The sequence below is a fragment of the Trachurus trachurus genome (genome assembly GCF_905171665.1).
Source record: "Trachurus trachurus genome assembly, chromosome: 10".
In the NCBI taxonomy this organism is placed as follows: domain Eukaryota; kingdom Metazoa; phylum Chordata; class Actinopteri; order Carangiformes; family Carangidae; genus Trachurus; species Trachurus trachurus.
The window spans coordinates 5,770,496-5,785,859 of record NC_139894.1 but is presented as its reverse complement, the minus strand read 5'-3'; the positions used below and the strand labels follow the sequence as shown (position 1 = coordinate 5,785,859).

At 43.9% G+C, this 15,364-nt stretch overlaps 1 protein-coding gene across 1 annotated transcript in view; it reads left to right on the top strand.

The window, feature by feature from the left end:
- Positions 1-739: 739 nt before the first annotated feature.
- slit3 (slit homolog 3) overlaps positions 740-15,364 on the top strand; it is a gene marked incomplete at its 5' end in the record, with an annotated part of 281,175 nt that continues 266,550 nt past the window's right edge. The window contains one exon of the mRNA XM_083980669.1: positions 740-930. Coding sequence (XP_083836795.1) covers positions 740-930 — 191 coding nt within the window. The remainder of the gene's footprint in view (positions 931-15,364) is intronic.

Sequence of the window (15,364 nt, the reverse complement as noted above, 5' to 3'; positions counted from 1 at the left end):
GACATCAACAGAGAGAGAGAGAGAGAGAGAGAGAGAGAGAGAGAGAGAGAGAGAGAGAGAGAGAGAGGATTTGGGGGGAAACCTAAGTACAAATCTGTCTGCCTCTCAACCTCCAGGCGTACCAGTCTGTGTTGCGCCTCTGCTCTCTCAACTTTTTTTTTCTTCTTACTGATTACAACTCCTCTTGCAACTCTCACTTTTTTTTTTTTTGTAGTCCTTGGCAGCGGAGGGATGTTCCCGGGAAGGAGGTGACTCCTCAGCTCAACATTTTCACCTTGGGAAGTTTAGGAGTCAGGCGGACAACTTCTTCTCCTCCTCGGACTGGAGGGATTGTGAATGGGGGAGCGTTTGGAGAGACTTTTACGCATCCTGTTGAGTGACGCGCGGTCAGATGTTTTAAAAGAAAACGTTGTCTTTTGCAAGTGTCACATCCACATCCTCATTTCCTCTCCTTTCCTCAATGGCCAGGCAGCGTTTTAAGGAGATTCTGACTGATCGACTCTCTTGAGAGAAACTTTGGTAAACTTCTGCCAACAGCGGACTTTTTTTTTTCTTCATATATATTTCGGCTTCCATCACTTCTCTCTCTCTCTTTTTTATTTTTTTTATTTTTTATTCCACCACTTAGACAAACGACCTCTTTTGACCTTTTTCGGGATCCTCCTTACTTCCACGGTCTACTTCAGCCCCCCGCGGATATTCAATTAACTTCGGTTTGGAAGTAATTTCAGTGGATAACATGCCTCCGACCGGGCCGGAGAGGCGAGCTGCGCTCTGCCGGGTTTGGCTTCTGGTTCTCGCGCTGGTGGCGTGCGTTGCTTCGGTGACTGGATGCCCACACAAGTGCAGCTGCTCCGGGTCGCATGTGGACTGCCAGGGTCTGGGTTTGAAGACTGTGCCGAAAGGAATACCGAGGAATGCCGAGCGTCTGTAAGTGCGATTTCATGACAGTTTTGAGCAGATCATCACCTTTATCAAACCATCATCATAAACTTCTCTGTGACCTTAACATGCCCCGATTCTCCCTCTCTGCTCCTGTAACATATCCCTCAAACTATTACAGTGCATTTTGTGTTTAAAAAAAACATGCCATCATACTATAGATTGCTTTTCAGAGGTCGTAGGGTTTACATGTAAAGTACTGAAATCGCTGCTGACTTGGACATGGCAAACTTATTTTAGGAATCTCTCAATGGAAACTTCTTCAAAGGCTCCAATCACCTGCTCGTTTACTTGACTTGGAGCGTAGATGTAGCATTTAGTTGAGTGAGATTGCATCTGCCTTGCACCAGGCCACTTATGAGTGTTTAAATTGATAGAGATTTCAACACTTACCTAGACTCATTGTCGATCAATACAGAAAAAGAACGGATTGTATTTTCAGAGCAGCAGTTCACCTGTGGCTGTATTTTGCATCGTATTGCTTAACTTTGGCTTTAGAGTTTCATCATTTGTCCTGTAAAATAGAAAGAAAAACTTTTCTACAGAAGCTGATGAAGTGAATTGAGTTGGGATAAGGTGGATTTCAGTGTGTGTGGAGTGGTTTTAGTTGCATTAAGCCAAATAAAGTTCATAAGTTTGAAAATAATGCACCATTACTACCATTACCTGGATGTTTATATAAGCTAAAACTAGAGGTAGCTTCCAGGGAAGCGTTACAAATGTACCTCCTGGCCCAGAGCAGTCTCTTTGGTTATGCACTTAATAGAAGGTGCGCATGAAACTGCCCTTAAATTCTCCAGTGACCCCAATAAATGGAGGCAGTTAAGAAGCAGCCGTGGCTATTCAACTATTCATTAAGAGCGTTTTTTTTTACAGGTCAGAATAAAAGGAGAGAAGAAGCAGTGAGCTCCTTGAGGCTTTTTCTATCCCCCTGCTCTCCCTTTGCAGCAAGACTTTCCAAAGGCTTTTTTGCTGTTATCACAAGTTGCTAAAGTTGGGACGAGTGATTTTGCTCCTGAAGAATTACTCTCAGGTCCTTTCTCAACCTGGTGACAGTTAGTTTTAAATGATATTCACTCCTAAGGCAGAGACAGACCTCTGACAGATGCTGCTGCCACCTCTTTGCCCGATCTTGACACGTATACACACACCCCCGCAGCCACACACATGCACTCAGAGACGCACACCTTTTGCTGTTACGGTATGGAAGCGATTATGCATGATAACGGAGCAGCCAAAAGCCCCGCGGGGGATCAACAACAGACCTAGCCCTGAGACAACAAACACAATCAGTAGGCTGCACAGGGAGGGCAGAGGGGGGCCTTGTTTGTGGATGTGTGTGTGTGTGTGTGTGTGCATGTGGGGGGTTACTGCTGGATATGATTTTCATGGCTCTGTGCTTTTTTCCACTTTTTTTTTTACATGTTTATATGTTTGTGTTTCTGAGTCTGCATGTTTGCGCTCACCGGCGTCATTGTGTTTCTTTGCGTGAGTAAAAGTGCGAGTGCGAACAACGAAACGAAGCCCATGCTCCTTCTTCCATCCCACCGGGCCGCTGTGACCTCCCAGGACCTGTTGGCTTTTACACAGCAATCCCCAGAAGACACTTACACCCAAGGAAAATAAATAATTAGAGCAGGCTGCGATGGGGAGGTGGGATAAGGGGGTCCCCAGCTCCTCGGTGGGGTCCCCTGGGTGGAATATTTGGGGTAGCAGTGCCCCTCCCTTTGCCTTCACTCTAGAAACTATGTGTTTATGTTTCCCTGATTTATCCAGGTCAGTGTTTCAGCTGTGACTTTGGCCAAGAGCTGCTCCCTCTCTCTTTCCCTCCCTCTTTCTCTCCAGCCCCTGCCTGCTTTCATCTCTCTTTCTCTCTGCAGATATATTTTAGGGAGTCTGAGATGGGAATCATTAAAATGGATGAGATTCCAGCTCTAAAGGTTACGGCAGATGGGAAACTTTTTAGCAAAGAGAGAGAGAGAGATGAGCATTATTACGGTGAGCAGGGATTTGGGTTTGACGGCTGGAATAAAGTCCATGTGGACAACAGATTCTAGGAACCTAAGTGCCAAGTTTGTTACGTTACGAGTGAAAAATGGTAAGGTGCATCCCAGTGTCCAAAATTGTGTTATTGATTATTTATACTTCCCTAAAGTAACCAGTTAAAGGTTTAGCAATCATTACTCTCCCACGAGGCAAAGTTTGTCCCCATGATCGTAAAAAATACATCATTTGTGAAAGATTTGCATGATTGGTGATGTTATTATTGTTCCTTAAATTGACAATATTTTCAGCCATGCACTATATGTGGTGGCCCTGATGGAGGAAAGACAGATGGAAAGCAATGTAATGAGGCTAAATCACGTCTCAAAATGTTCATGAAATCATGATGTGTTTGCCGCTGCCAGCTGATGTAATGCTAATCTGACATTTGTTATGACACTGTCAATGTCGGCGTATAACCGAACAGTTCATGGCAACAAAAACTGGCAGTCGACATTAAAATTAGAGTCACAAATATATTTAAATTTACTGAATCTGTTATTTCAGAAGTTTCCTGGCAGTGGGACGTTACAAAACGTTCAAAGGCAGTGTGATGTCGCAACGTTGAGGTAACTGGCTGGACGCTGGTATGCATCAATTTGGCCTGTGAGACGGTGCACACTAGGACACATGGGTTTAAAAGAACACGCCAGAGAAAACCTATGTTTTCAGTATCAAGTGCTCGCACACTGACGGCTTGAAAGACGGACAAAAGTTATAGCTTTCTGCTTCATGCACGTTTTAACCAGTTTGTATTCACAACAATTGCAATGGATTCCAATGATAACCCAAAGAACCCAATAAGAAATCACTATTGTACCATAATTGCCACTTTGCTGTTAGTTTCTAGCGTAACTATGTTCCAAAGACTCATGTTTTGGCCAAAATATTGCAAAATACAGAGTTTTACTGTGGTTAGCTCTTTAACTTTGTCACACTCTGCTCTGTTTGCTTATGTTGATTGCGAATGGAAAACTGGACGGGACACTGATGTGTTTTTAAGGTTTCTTAGCACTGTGAAAAATCAGCCACGCATTTCTACTCAGGCTTTGTTCTGCAATTGTGTCTCATGTCGAAACATTGGGAGTTTCACAAACTCAAAAGCCAGAATCTTCTTTGAAGACTCATCTTTTGGCAGAAACAAACATTTAAAATGATCACATGGAGAGAAACCCATAGAGGAAATACAGGACAGTGCAGTACAATACAGTGCTGTGGTCTCCCTATGCCAGAATGCTATGCAACAAGACCACAAGACATGTGGTGTTTAAGTAAGGGACAAGACCTTTTTTCTTTTTTTTCAGCCTTATCTTGAGTGGAAAATCTTTTTCGGCTACTACTCTGCTGCCGCCTTTATCACTGTCGAGCCACATGTAGCGAATCAAACAAATTCAGGCCAAACTCTACGGAGGATACTGAAAACAAATGTAGGGAATCACTGTTAAATGAGCAAGCATATGACACAGGTCGAGGGAAATTGGGTACAGCAATAAAATAAAGCACAAGGCTTAGGCTTGAGGCTTAAATGACTTCAGGATACACTCATATACAGTACATGACCCTGAAAATGTATAGATTTTCTCCTCTTTTTTTTTTTAAAGCACCACGGCTGCTTGGATGGAAGGAAATCAGTCAAGTTGGAAAATGACTGGCACCGCAAAGCATGAAAACTGCCAGCATGGTCCTCTAAACTGTAGAGAGCTATTACACACAGTATATAACTTTATTCCGGTTCACTTGAGCTGCATTTGGAAGTGAAGGGTGCAGCTTGATATTCGGAGCCAGAGTCCACCTGTCATAACTACAGAATGAATCTCTTTTTAATGCCCCCCCCCTTTTTCTTCACTATTGTAAACAGAGCATTTGGAAAGGTTAACGAGAGAAAAACAGTGGTGGCCTTAACACACACACACACACACACACATACACATACACATACACATACACACACACACACACACTGAGGCAGCCTCACAGATTACCTCAGGCCAGTCAATTCTGTAATGTCCTCCTTGGGAAGCCACTCGAGACCTCATTTGCATCTAATTTGAGTGGAGGGTTTTGGGGGGAGGCTTAACAGGCTTAACGAGGCTGGGTAAAATGAATTGGAAAACAGGAACGGCTTTTCTCTCCCGGGTCCAATTCACACCTGCCCTACAGGGAACGACATAGACACACACGCACACACACACACATCACACACGCAACCCCTGAGATGTCGATTTTCAGAGCTGCAAATTCCAAACTGTTGCCCCAGCTGCTGTGAAATGTGGGGAAATTGAATGCTGTGAACTCTAGAGGGGGCCTTCGACTGGCTGAGCTGCAATCAGAAAATGTTTGTGTTAAAAGTGTGTGTGTGTGTGTGTGTGTACATATGAGTGTGATTATACTTTATTTTATTATTTTTTTAAAGCGTACTTGTGTTAGCGTGTGGTAGGCCTATCAAGCCCATTATTATTATTATTATTATTATATATACGTATGTGTGTGTGTTGGTGTCTGTGTTTTGCAGTTGAATGAGTTCACTGTTGGAAACGGCGAGCTTCCACAGCCAACTTTACACAATTTAATTCAGATTTTAACTGCCTTATTTCTCCGTTCCCCTCGCTAACGGCGCTCCGAGGAAGTTTTGGCAAGTTTTTTACGAGCAACACCTTCTCTGCTTTCTCCAGCCTCCTCGAGCTTTTTCTTTTTGTTTTTCTTTTTCCCCTCCCAACTCTTCATCTTTCCTCCATCTTTGGCTCCTTTTCTCCCCATCCCATCCCCTCCACCTTCTTCTTCTTCTCTTTGCAGTCTTTTCCCCTCTGCCCAGCCTCCTCCTCCTCTTCCTCCTCCTCCTCCTCCTCCTCCTCTCTACCGTGCTCCACCACTCATTCTCTGACCTCCACACACCTTCAGCGTGCCAGCAGCATCTCTCCAGTAGAGTTTTCACAGCTCCCATTTCCCCTCAGCGTGCCAACTGAACCCACCATGCTGCACGCACAACTTTAGGGTCCTGCTGCCACCGCTGTGTGTGCTGCCTGTACTGTATGTGTGTATTATAGCTAATACTGTATAGGCGTGTGCGAGCATCAGTGAATGTGTGTGTGTTTATTATGTGTAGAACAGGACACACACGTTCCAATAATCGCTGCCTCTGGCTCTTATCAAAGCTTGGTGTTGATTGGTCAATGGACGCTGTAACCACCACACCCTCTGCAATGGAACGGCATTCCATGGTGGGACTGGGATCTCTGAGTGTGTGGGATCCTTGGGTTTAACCTGTGCACATGTAGTATTTAATATTTGATATATTGCTTTTATAAAACGGTTACCAATAAATGCAACATGAAAGAAGGATACGCAATCAATTTCATGTAGTTTTATTCAACCAGAAATAGCTACATATTATCCAAAAAAATAGCCTCAAAAAAATAGTCCCACCTCTCCGCTCCAAGTTAGCTCTGCATCTCGGCTTTTCCTCTGCTTTTTTTTCAGGTGAAAGTCACTGCTCAGTCCCCTCTACCATTGTTAACCCTCTCCGGAGGTGAAAGTTCACCTTAAACATGTGAATTAAACTACTTTAGTCCATTTTTTAACATTGTAAAAACTCAGACTGTCTTTGGCTACCGACTGCAACAGTCCGTTGTCACGGATACATGACAACAACTTCCATTCACACCAGTCATTATGTGCCTGACGTGGAGTGATAGCCTACGCTGTGATAAGGCTTTAGAATAGTAGCCGTGGTATATGCTCATTATACCACGGTTAACAACCAATCAGATCGCCGGATTTCACCTTTCCGTTTTATAAGACTGGATAATTTCTGCTGACATTCCCGTTCCCTAAATGTAGATTAATCTGCCTGGAGAGAATCTACGGCCACACCCATGGAGTCTGATAAGTCAAATATACATCCCACTGTTGTGATGGTTCCCATAGATCTCTGTTAACCACGTTGTGTTGATCCTTCGCCAACGTTTGTGAAAACCAGGCAGCTAATTAGTGATGTAATTGTTGTTTGTGCAGAACATGAGCTTATACTTTGAGGAAAGCTTCAGTGAGCAACACACATACTTTGGTCACTGTTGAATAAAAGCCATCATTCAATGAGGAGCGTTCTTTACTGTTATCGTGGGTATGGTGGTGATGTAATACATCTGAGGAGCAGCCGAGTGTTATTGCTATAGCAGACGAGTCTAAACTAATAAGTGAAAACCACAATAAGCCTGCTGTTCTCTAACAGCCTCTTTATGTCACGCCTATCTTCTGTGGCCATCTTGCGGTCACAAATTTGTGCCCTTCCAACTGTGTTTGATTCACTTACGGGATGCCAAACGGCACAAGTGAGGGTAACCAATATTTAGGCTCCACTTCTAGGTCAGTGGGTGATATTCTTTTCCCTAAGTTTCCCCAGTGTGTGGGCAGTTGACCTTTTCTATATAATGACTTTCAGGCTGCCAAAGAGGCTGCCAGCTGGCACCGGCGGTGGGCACTGCCCTTCTGGGAAATTGAAGCGAGCTGGATGCTACATTAAAACACACACAGTCGCACACACGCTGCATTCACATGGCACACACGAGACAGGCAGTGAGGGGCACACACACACACTCGCTGCCGTACGCATGGAAAATCAGACACATATGTATGATGGCACCTACTTGTTTTGCACTTGACTGTCTCTAATTATCACAATCATGGCAAAACTAATTTTAAACTTGAAAAATAGTTTAATGTACAACTTGAGTCTCATTTGTGCAGTTTTGGTGTCACTGCTTTTATCTATTGCTGCTTATTACATCGAAGTAACTGCTGCAATCTGGGAACACTAGTTGTTGAAACAGAAGAAATTAATAGGCAGATGATCTGACGGGTTGTAAACGAGCCAATAGTTAATCTGATTATCATTATTAATGTTTTATTATGAGGATGAACTGGGAGTGAACGCTTTTGAGATCCAGCTTTGCACAGACAAACTTTGTGGAGGCGCAACTACAGAAAGCGTGGTGGGTCAAAGTTGAAACCACAGAGAAGTTCTCTTAACTGTGATGGATGTCTGGAGCGAGCACTTTAGGTGATTATTTCACAGTTTGCCTTCATTTCCTCTTCAAAGTAAGTTTTGCTAACCTGGGGGTTGGTTCAAGTCCTGTATGATTGGCTTCTTTTTTTTTCTTTTCAACTCAGCAATTATCTGTGTGTGTGAAGTGTTATTATTACAGATGATTTGGTGGACAAAACTACCTAAATAAGAAAAAGAAAATGTTCTTAAAACCCTCAAACAAACTTCTGAAGTAGTAAAGAAAAGCCCAAAACTTCTCACTCTCCAGAAATATCCTCACTCTCAACGTCTAAAAACAGGTCGTCACAAAGTGCATGGGAGCTCGTACTGTAGGAGACACTCATCGTTAGTCAGAGGCTCACATCCACTCTCATGCTTTCACTGGATTAAACATGCAATTGGTCGTAGATGGAAACTTTGACATATAACAAGAGAGAAAAAGAAAGAAAGAAAGAAAGAAAGAAAGAAAGAAAGAAAGAAAGAAAGAAAGAAAGAAAGAAAGAGAGTCGATGTCACATAGAAACTAGCCCAAGTCACGAATGACCTTCTGTGACTTTCTGCTGAAACAGAAGCCATCGGAGCGGAGGACTTCAGAGTGTATGTCATACCAAAACGCCACTCCGGGTTTGTGTGCATGAGTTTGTCTCAGTTTGTGTGTGTGTGTGTCTGTGTGTGTGTGTGTGTGTGCAATACGCTTGGAGCCGTTTGATGTTAACAAGCTATGCCACTGTTTTGTTAGGCCACTGTCACCAAAGCAACACATTATATCCCTGCTGCTGGGATTTTCTGTTCTCGCTGTGTGTGTTTCTGTGTGTGTTACCCCCGCACCATTTATGTTTGTGTGTGTGTATCTGCGTGTGTGTGTGTGTGTACAACAGTATGAGAGTGTTACTTGCTCCATAATTGTCTCTTTTCAGTCCAATGTTGAGCTGAGCTGGATGTGACAGACTGTTTATGTCAGGCTGGAGGCTTATAGAGGAACTGGTCACTGCGCTGTGTGTGTGTGTGTGTGTGTGTGTGTGTCTCTCTCTCTCCATCTCCCTGTCTCTCTCCCACTCTTTCTCCATCATTCACTTTCTCCCTCCGTCTCTCATTCCTCTTAACCTCTCTCATTCTCTTACCCTCTCGTTCATTCACTCTCGTTTTATTTTCTCTCTCCCTCTCCCTCCCTCTCTGTCTCCAGACTTGGCTTCTGTTGAGGAAGCAGCAGGCCCTGTTCTTGTCAAGTGGCCTCTCAGTGGCCAAATCACCCCTCCACCGCCCACCCCCCACACCCCCCCCACCCAATTCACTTGCAATACAGCAGTAGTAAATCTAAACAAAAGCAACGCAGCCCTATAAACTCGAGCAAAGAAAAGAGCTAACCAAATACAGCGCTGGTTTACGGCCCTTTTGGCTCGTGACTCTTAAAAAAAAAGAAAGGGATGCTAGCAGGCGATTCCCTAATGTGGTCAAGCCTGCGTGGTTAACGGGCAACACCAAACTATGAACTTCCTGAGGTTGAGTGAGTGGCGTTAAACATCAAATAGAAAAAGCGTCAGATGACATAACACGGAGAAGGAGACGCATTATTATTACCCCCTCGGGATTCAACAAAAAATCCAATCAGTCTGGGGGAAAAACCGAATGTGAAAGATGCATTAACAAGCAATTCAAAACACACACGCAATTTAAAAAGACACAAGCAGACGACGAATGAGAAAACACAGAGGGATGAAGACGGATTTGATGCTTAGAAAGCGGCTGAAGAGAGAGGAGAACAGATCTGAACAGATAAAGTTTAAAAAGTGCAGATGGGACGGAGGGATCTGTGCTGTGCGTCATTCAGAGAGGATTCCTCTTGGTGGAGAGAATAGGAGCGTCCTTCAGTCTGCTGTAGGCAAAATATTTTACCGACTAATGGCTCCTTTATCACCGTTGTCTCGCCTTTCATCTCTATTTTTGGGAAAGAAGTTCTCCTACCTTTTGTTTAGTTTCTTTGAGCATTTGTTAGCATTCTGGACGTTGCAGATGTCGCCAATAAGCCTGTAGCTTATTTGTACACACACACACACACAGAGAGAGAGACACACACACACAGTTCTGGCTGTAGAGATGAATGTGTGTAGAGGAAGACCGGCCGGATAAAATGTGAAATGTCAAGTGTCAGAATGTTTCTGAGAAGTATGCAGAGCCTACACGAGGAACTATCTCCAACAGTGGGATCACTGTCTGGCTGCAGCGACGCCGTTTGTTGTCAAGATTTCCTCAAGTGTAGTTGGAAAATGTTCTTGTTGTGTAAACTAAACCGTGGCTGAAACTGATGAGGTGCAACATGCACATTGTGAAATGTGACACATACACATTCAGGCTTCCATACGTTGATATTGATCATTTTTAACCCTCCTGTTGTCCACCTGGGTCAAGGAAGGAAGGAAGGCAGGAAGGACAAAGGAAAAGTAGGAAGGCAGGAAGGACAAAGGGAAAGAAGTAAGGAAGGACAAAGGGAAAGAAGGAAGGAAAGAAAGAAGAGAAAAAGGAAGGGAAGATAGATGGAGGGAGGGTACTGATTGGGTCAAAAAGGAAGGGAGAAGGAAAGATGGATGGAACAGATTCATTCAAGGAAGGAAGAAGGAAGGAAAGAAAGATGGAGGGTCAGTTGGATCAAAAGAGGAAGGAAGAAGAAGTGAGGACGAAAGGAAGGAAGGAAGGAAGGAAGGAAGGAAGGAAGGAAGGAAGGAAGGAAGGAAGGACAAAGGGAAAGAGGGGAGGAAAGAAGGAAGGAAAGAAAGATGGAGCAATTGGATCAAAAGAGGAAGGAAGAAGAAGTGAAGAGGAAGGAAGGAAGGAAGGAAGGAAGGAAGAGAAAAGGCATTGTGGAAAGAAGGAAGGCAGAAAGGAAGGAAAGAAAAGAAGGAAGGATGGAGGAAGGGAACAAATTGGGTCAATTTGATCCAGAAAGACAACAGGAGGGTTAAAAGACGATGACAGACAAACCTGCAGATGGACAGATGAGGATTGATGATGATGGTGATGATGATGAAGGTGATGCATGAGTGAACAGATCTCATGTTGAAGGCAGGAGACAGGAGAGATGAAGCAGGAACGAGCAGAGTTAAGGAAGAATTTAAAAATGGCTGCAAAAACTCTTCTCTGTGCCGTTTCCACGTGTCTTTGTCTGCTCGTTCCCATCGTGGCTGCAGAAATGATGCAACTTTAAATCCCTACGCTCCTTAAGTTTGAATATCTGATTATCTCAATTAAGCTTTTGTCACGCAAACCTCCATGTCCACACGCAGACTCTTTTTATTTATACATGTATGACGTGTTCAAAGTAATGGTATGAGTCTGTAAATATCCTGTCATGGTTAATTTTAAAAAGGACATGACCCCGCGTTGTCCTCAGAGGTCTGTAAGTCTCAGAGCCCTGGACTTCTTCTGTGAACGCGTCTTCGGGCCCATGCACTCGCTTGTTCTTGTGTGTTCACGTGCCATTTGCGTGTGCATGTGTGTATGATGTGAATGACCAAAATCTCCTAGTGATGATTGCTGTGTATCCCAGAGAGCGGCTCTGTAATAGGAGAGAGTTCACTACCCATTAGCATCACGATGAGAGCGACTCAAAACAGCAGTAAACGGTCGCACAGGAGACCAAATGTTCCACAAATCCCCCAAATTTTCCAAAACTTGTAGCTTTGACTCTGGTAGACAATATTTTGGTCTTCAAACACAGGCTGAACATGTCCCTCTTGAATGCTTTCCATGATTACATCTTACAGGGTTTTTACAATTTAACTTGTACATGTTTCGGGCACGGGGGAACAGTGGTTGCCTCACAGTGGGAAGGTTTGGTTGTTCCTCTGTTTAAAGCAACAATATGTAGTTTCTGAATAGCGAATAGCCTAAATACTGGACCGATGTTGTTGAATTTTACAACTCCCCAACAGAATCTCACTCCCCTCGTCAGAATAACAAGGGGAGTCGGATTTTGTTCAACATTCAACTGTTTTTCTACCACTTGAATGAGTTTAGAAGTATTATTTTAATGTCGAGAAACTACATAGTGTTGCTTTAATGTCTCTAGTGAAATGTGATCTACAAGAACTTTACATCCACATCACATTTATCTGTAGTAACAACCAGTGGCACAGCTCCATTGCCGTTGCTGTGTCCAGTTTCTGTCCATTCACTCTCTTGCTGTAATGTGTTTTCTACACTCAACAGACTCAATAGGGGATAAGTGCAGACAGCAGCTGATGTTTTTCAGACACTACTTGGGGCAGCGGTAGTTTAATTGTGACATAGTTATGTGCCAGATATTTGTAATTATGATTTCTGAACGCCAGAACATCTGCATCACATATGAGGCAAAAATACATTCAGACGAATGTGATCTTAACTTTTTTTTTATGTTTGATTTGAAGCCTCCTCTTTTTTTTCTAATTTAGTCCTGATGATTAAAACTCTTGTTTTTTTTTGTTTGGTTTTGTGTTTTTTGACTCTCACATGCATAGCAAAGAATAATCTGGTTCAGTTTAACTATTATTTTGTATTTAGCAACAGTTGTGGACAGTTTGTCTTTCTCACTACTTCGGCTCTCTCAGTCCCGATTGGACGAAACGATCACATAACAATATAACGATTTGATGTTACACTGCTTTTGCCCTTTTGCTTCACGTCAAGTGAGATTGCAATTATTGTGGTTGCGTGAACAGTTGTTACATCAAACATGTGAAGATGGATTGCAGCCACACCGAGGGCTGATTGTGAAGCGGCTGGATGCCCGCCCTCTCTGCTCCTGGTGACGGACACACAGTCAGAGCGTGGAGCTCAGAGGAAAAGGAAGAAGGCAATTAGGATTCCATGCGTAACTGGGAGATTTAGAGGGAGAAATTGAGCATACCTATCTTAGAGAGAGAGAGAGGGAAGGATGGAGAAAAGGAGAGTGGGAAAGTGAAGAGGTACAAGAGCTTTGTGGAAAATAACAGGAGATTAGCACAGGAAGCGAACGCATTCGGTAACGAAGCGTTGGGGCGGCGAACGACAAGGAATGAAAGGGAAAGGATGGAGGGATGGAGCGATAAGGATGCAAGGCCTGATGGAGCGAGAGGAGGAGAAGAAGAAGAAGTGGAAAGAGGAAATGTAGCAGTGTCAGAGACAGACAGAAACAGAACAGGGAGAGGAAACTCTTTGCAGCTCGTAATCGTTACTCCTCATTGTTGTCTCAGATAGAGGTGAGCAAAGGTCAAGAAAACAAAAACAGGCCATGCAGGCTGAGATAGGGGGGCGGTGCAAGGAGAGAAAGAAAAACACAACTGCCCGGTGTGTAACCCGCTTTGCCAAACATTTAAACTCATGTATTCTCTTAATATTTCATGGTTTACCACCGCAGCAGCAGCAGCAGCAGCTTGTCTGCTTGTTCATTCCTCTGAGCTCCTGGGAGTCTTTGTCACCTGATCTGTCATTTGTTTAACATTCCTCTCTAATAGTTATTTCTCTGTTTTTTCTCAGTCTCTGTGAGGACAGCAATGTCCAAATCCTAGACAGAGAGGACAGATGGTTTGAAAGAGGAGTTAAAGAAGCCATTTTTGTAAAAGTAGAAAAACCGTCCCTCAACAGGGGAGGAGGTCTGAGACACCACCTGTCTCCAATTTACAATGCTGCCCTTTCATCCCTTCCCAGGAGACTCAACCATCTAGCCTCAAAGAACAACTACTGTTCACAAGTGGCAAGTGACTCCAATGACTGTCGTTAGAACACAATAGGGCACTAACGAAGTCGAAACCAACTTCCCACCAACGACTGTCACTCCAACGACTGTCGTTGGCACTTGGAGCACAAAAGGGAACCAGTGACATCATCACCCTTGTGAACGCCCACACAAGAGGTTAAATAGTGAGTCTCCACACCAGATAGTTGGACCAGTCCCAGCCTGGTCAGCTGCGTACATGAACTGATGAAGCCTCTTGGATGAGAGGTGAAACGTCTTCCTAGACAAACAACTAAGTCCAGTTGCTTTCGATTTAACCTCCTTTGAAATACTATGACCTGGACAAATGAGAATATGCACCGGCTTACTCAGTCTCTGTGGTGTAGCCAACCAATAAAGCTGCACTGTAAGTGAATCAACCCCCCACATACACACACTGTATCTGTGTGTGTGTGTATGTGTGCGTAAAGTTGACTGGTTTGCCAGCTCAAGGCAGCCAGACTACAAGGTTCACTGATTTCAGTGGTCTGGGGTGAGATGTGGAGGGGAGCCGTCTGTGCCTTTGTGTGTCTGTGTGTGTGTGTGTGTGTTGTATGGTATATTAATTCCCTGCACACCTGCTGTTTGCATTCTTTTCTTATCCTCTTGTCGCAAACAGACACACACACACACACACACACACACACATGCTCGCCTTACCTCTCTGCCTGTAATGGAAACAAACAGTGGTTAAGTCTTTTGTGTTAAAGCCTCTCGTTAGTTGTCTGACTGCCAGCTGGTCAGTTAAATTTACAGCTAAGTCGAGCTTTACTGCTGGGTGCGGTGGATCCCCGAGCTGCAGCAGGCCAGGTGCATCCAGAGGTTGCCCCACTTAGCTTTACGTCATTCATATCCTCCGTAGCCCTAATTTTGCACTGAGAGACCTCCTCGGTTTAATGAAGCTTTTCGGTGAATTTTGAATTATCTTAAGTTTGGTGCAGAGAAGTTCTCGGGAGCATCATTACGTGAGTTTCACCAGGTTTTCTCTTTGAGACAGAAACCTGCTTATATCTCAGTGCACAGATTCGGACATGTAAGCTGCAGAGCTTAAAGGGACAACAAGGAGTTTCTCCATCGGCAGAACGAAAAATTCCGCGACAATAAAAAAGTCTCATATTAATGTGGATGAATCTACATTACCCACACTTGTTAATGGGCCCATTTTCGATAAATATATCGTTTTGTCTCTATCGTTATTTTGTTATTATTAGTGGTGGCGGAGATGCTGGTCGAGCCGACCAGCGTTTCCTTACTTTCGGTTTCGTGGCGAGTCATGAGAATAACGCCGCCGAATCGCCGTTTATGGTCGGAACTAGGACGGCATCTGATCGTCTTCGAACCTCTGACTTTAATTCTTGATGAATGAAAACATGACTCTGTCTTGCGCCGGTCAAAGAATTTCACGGTGCGCACGGAGGCTCATGGGAAATGTAGTGTGAAAACGCTTTGCTTTTCCAAAACTCCTCGTTGTCCCTTTAGAGGGACTGTGAAGAGTTTTGGAAAACAAAGTGAACTTCTTTGACCAGTGCAAGACGGATGAAAGTGAAAACATTTGCCAATAATGTTTTCATTAATCAAGAATGAAAGTTGGAGGTTCGAAGACGATCATA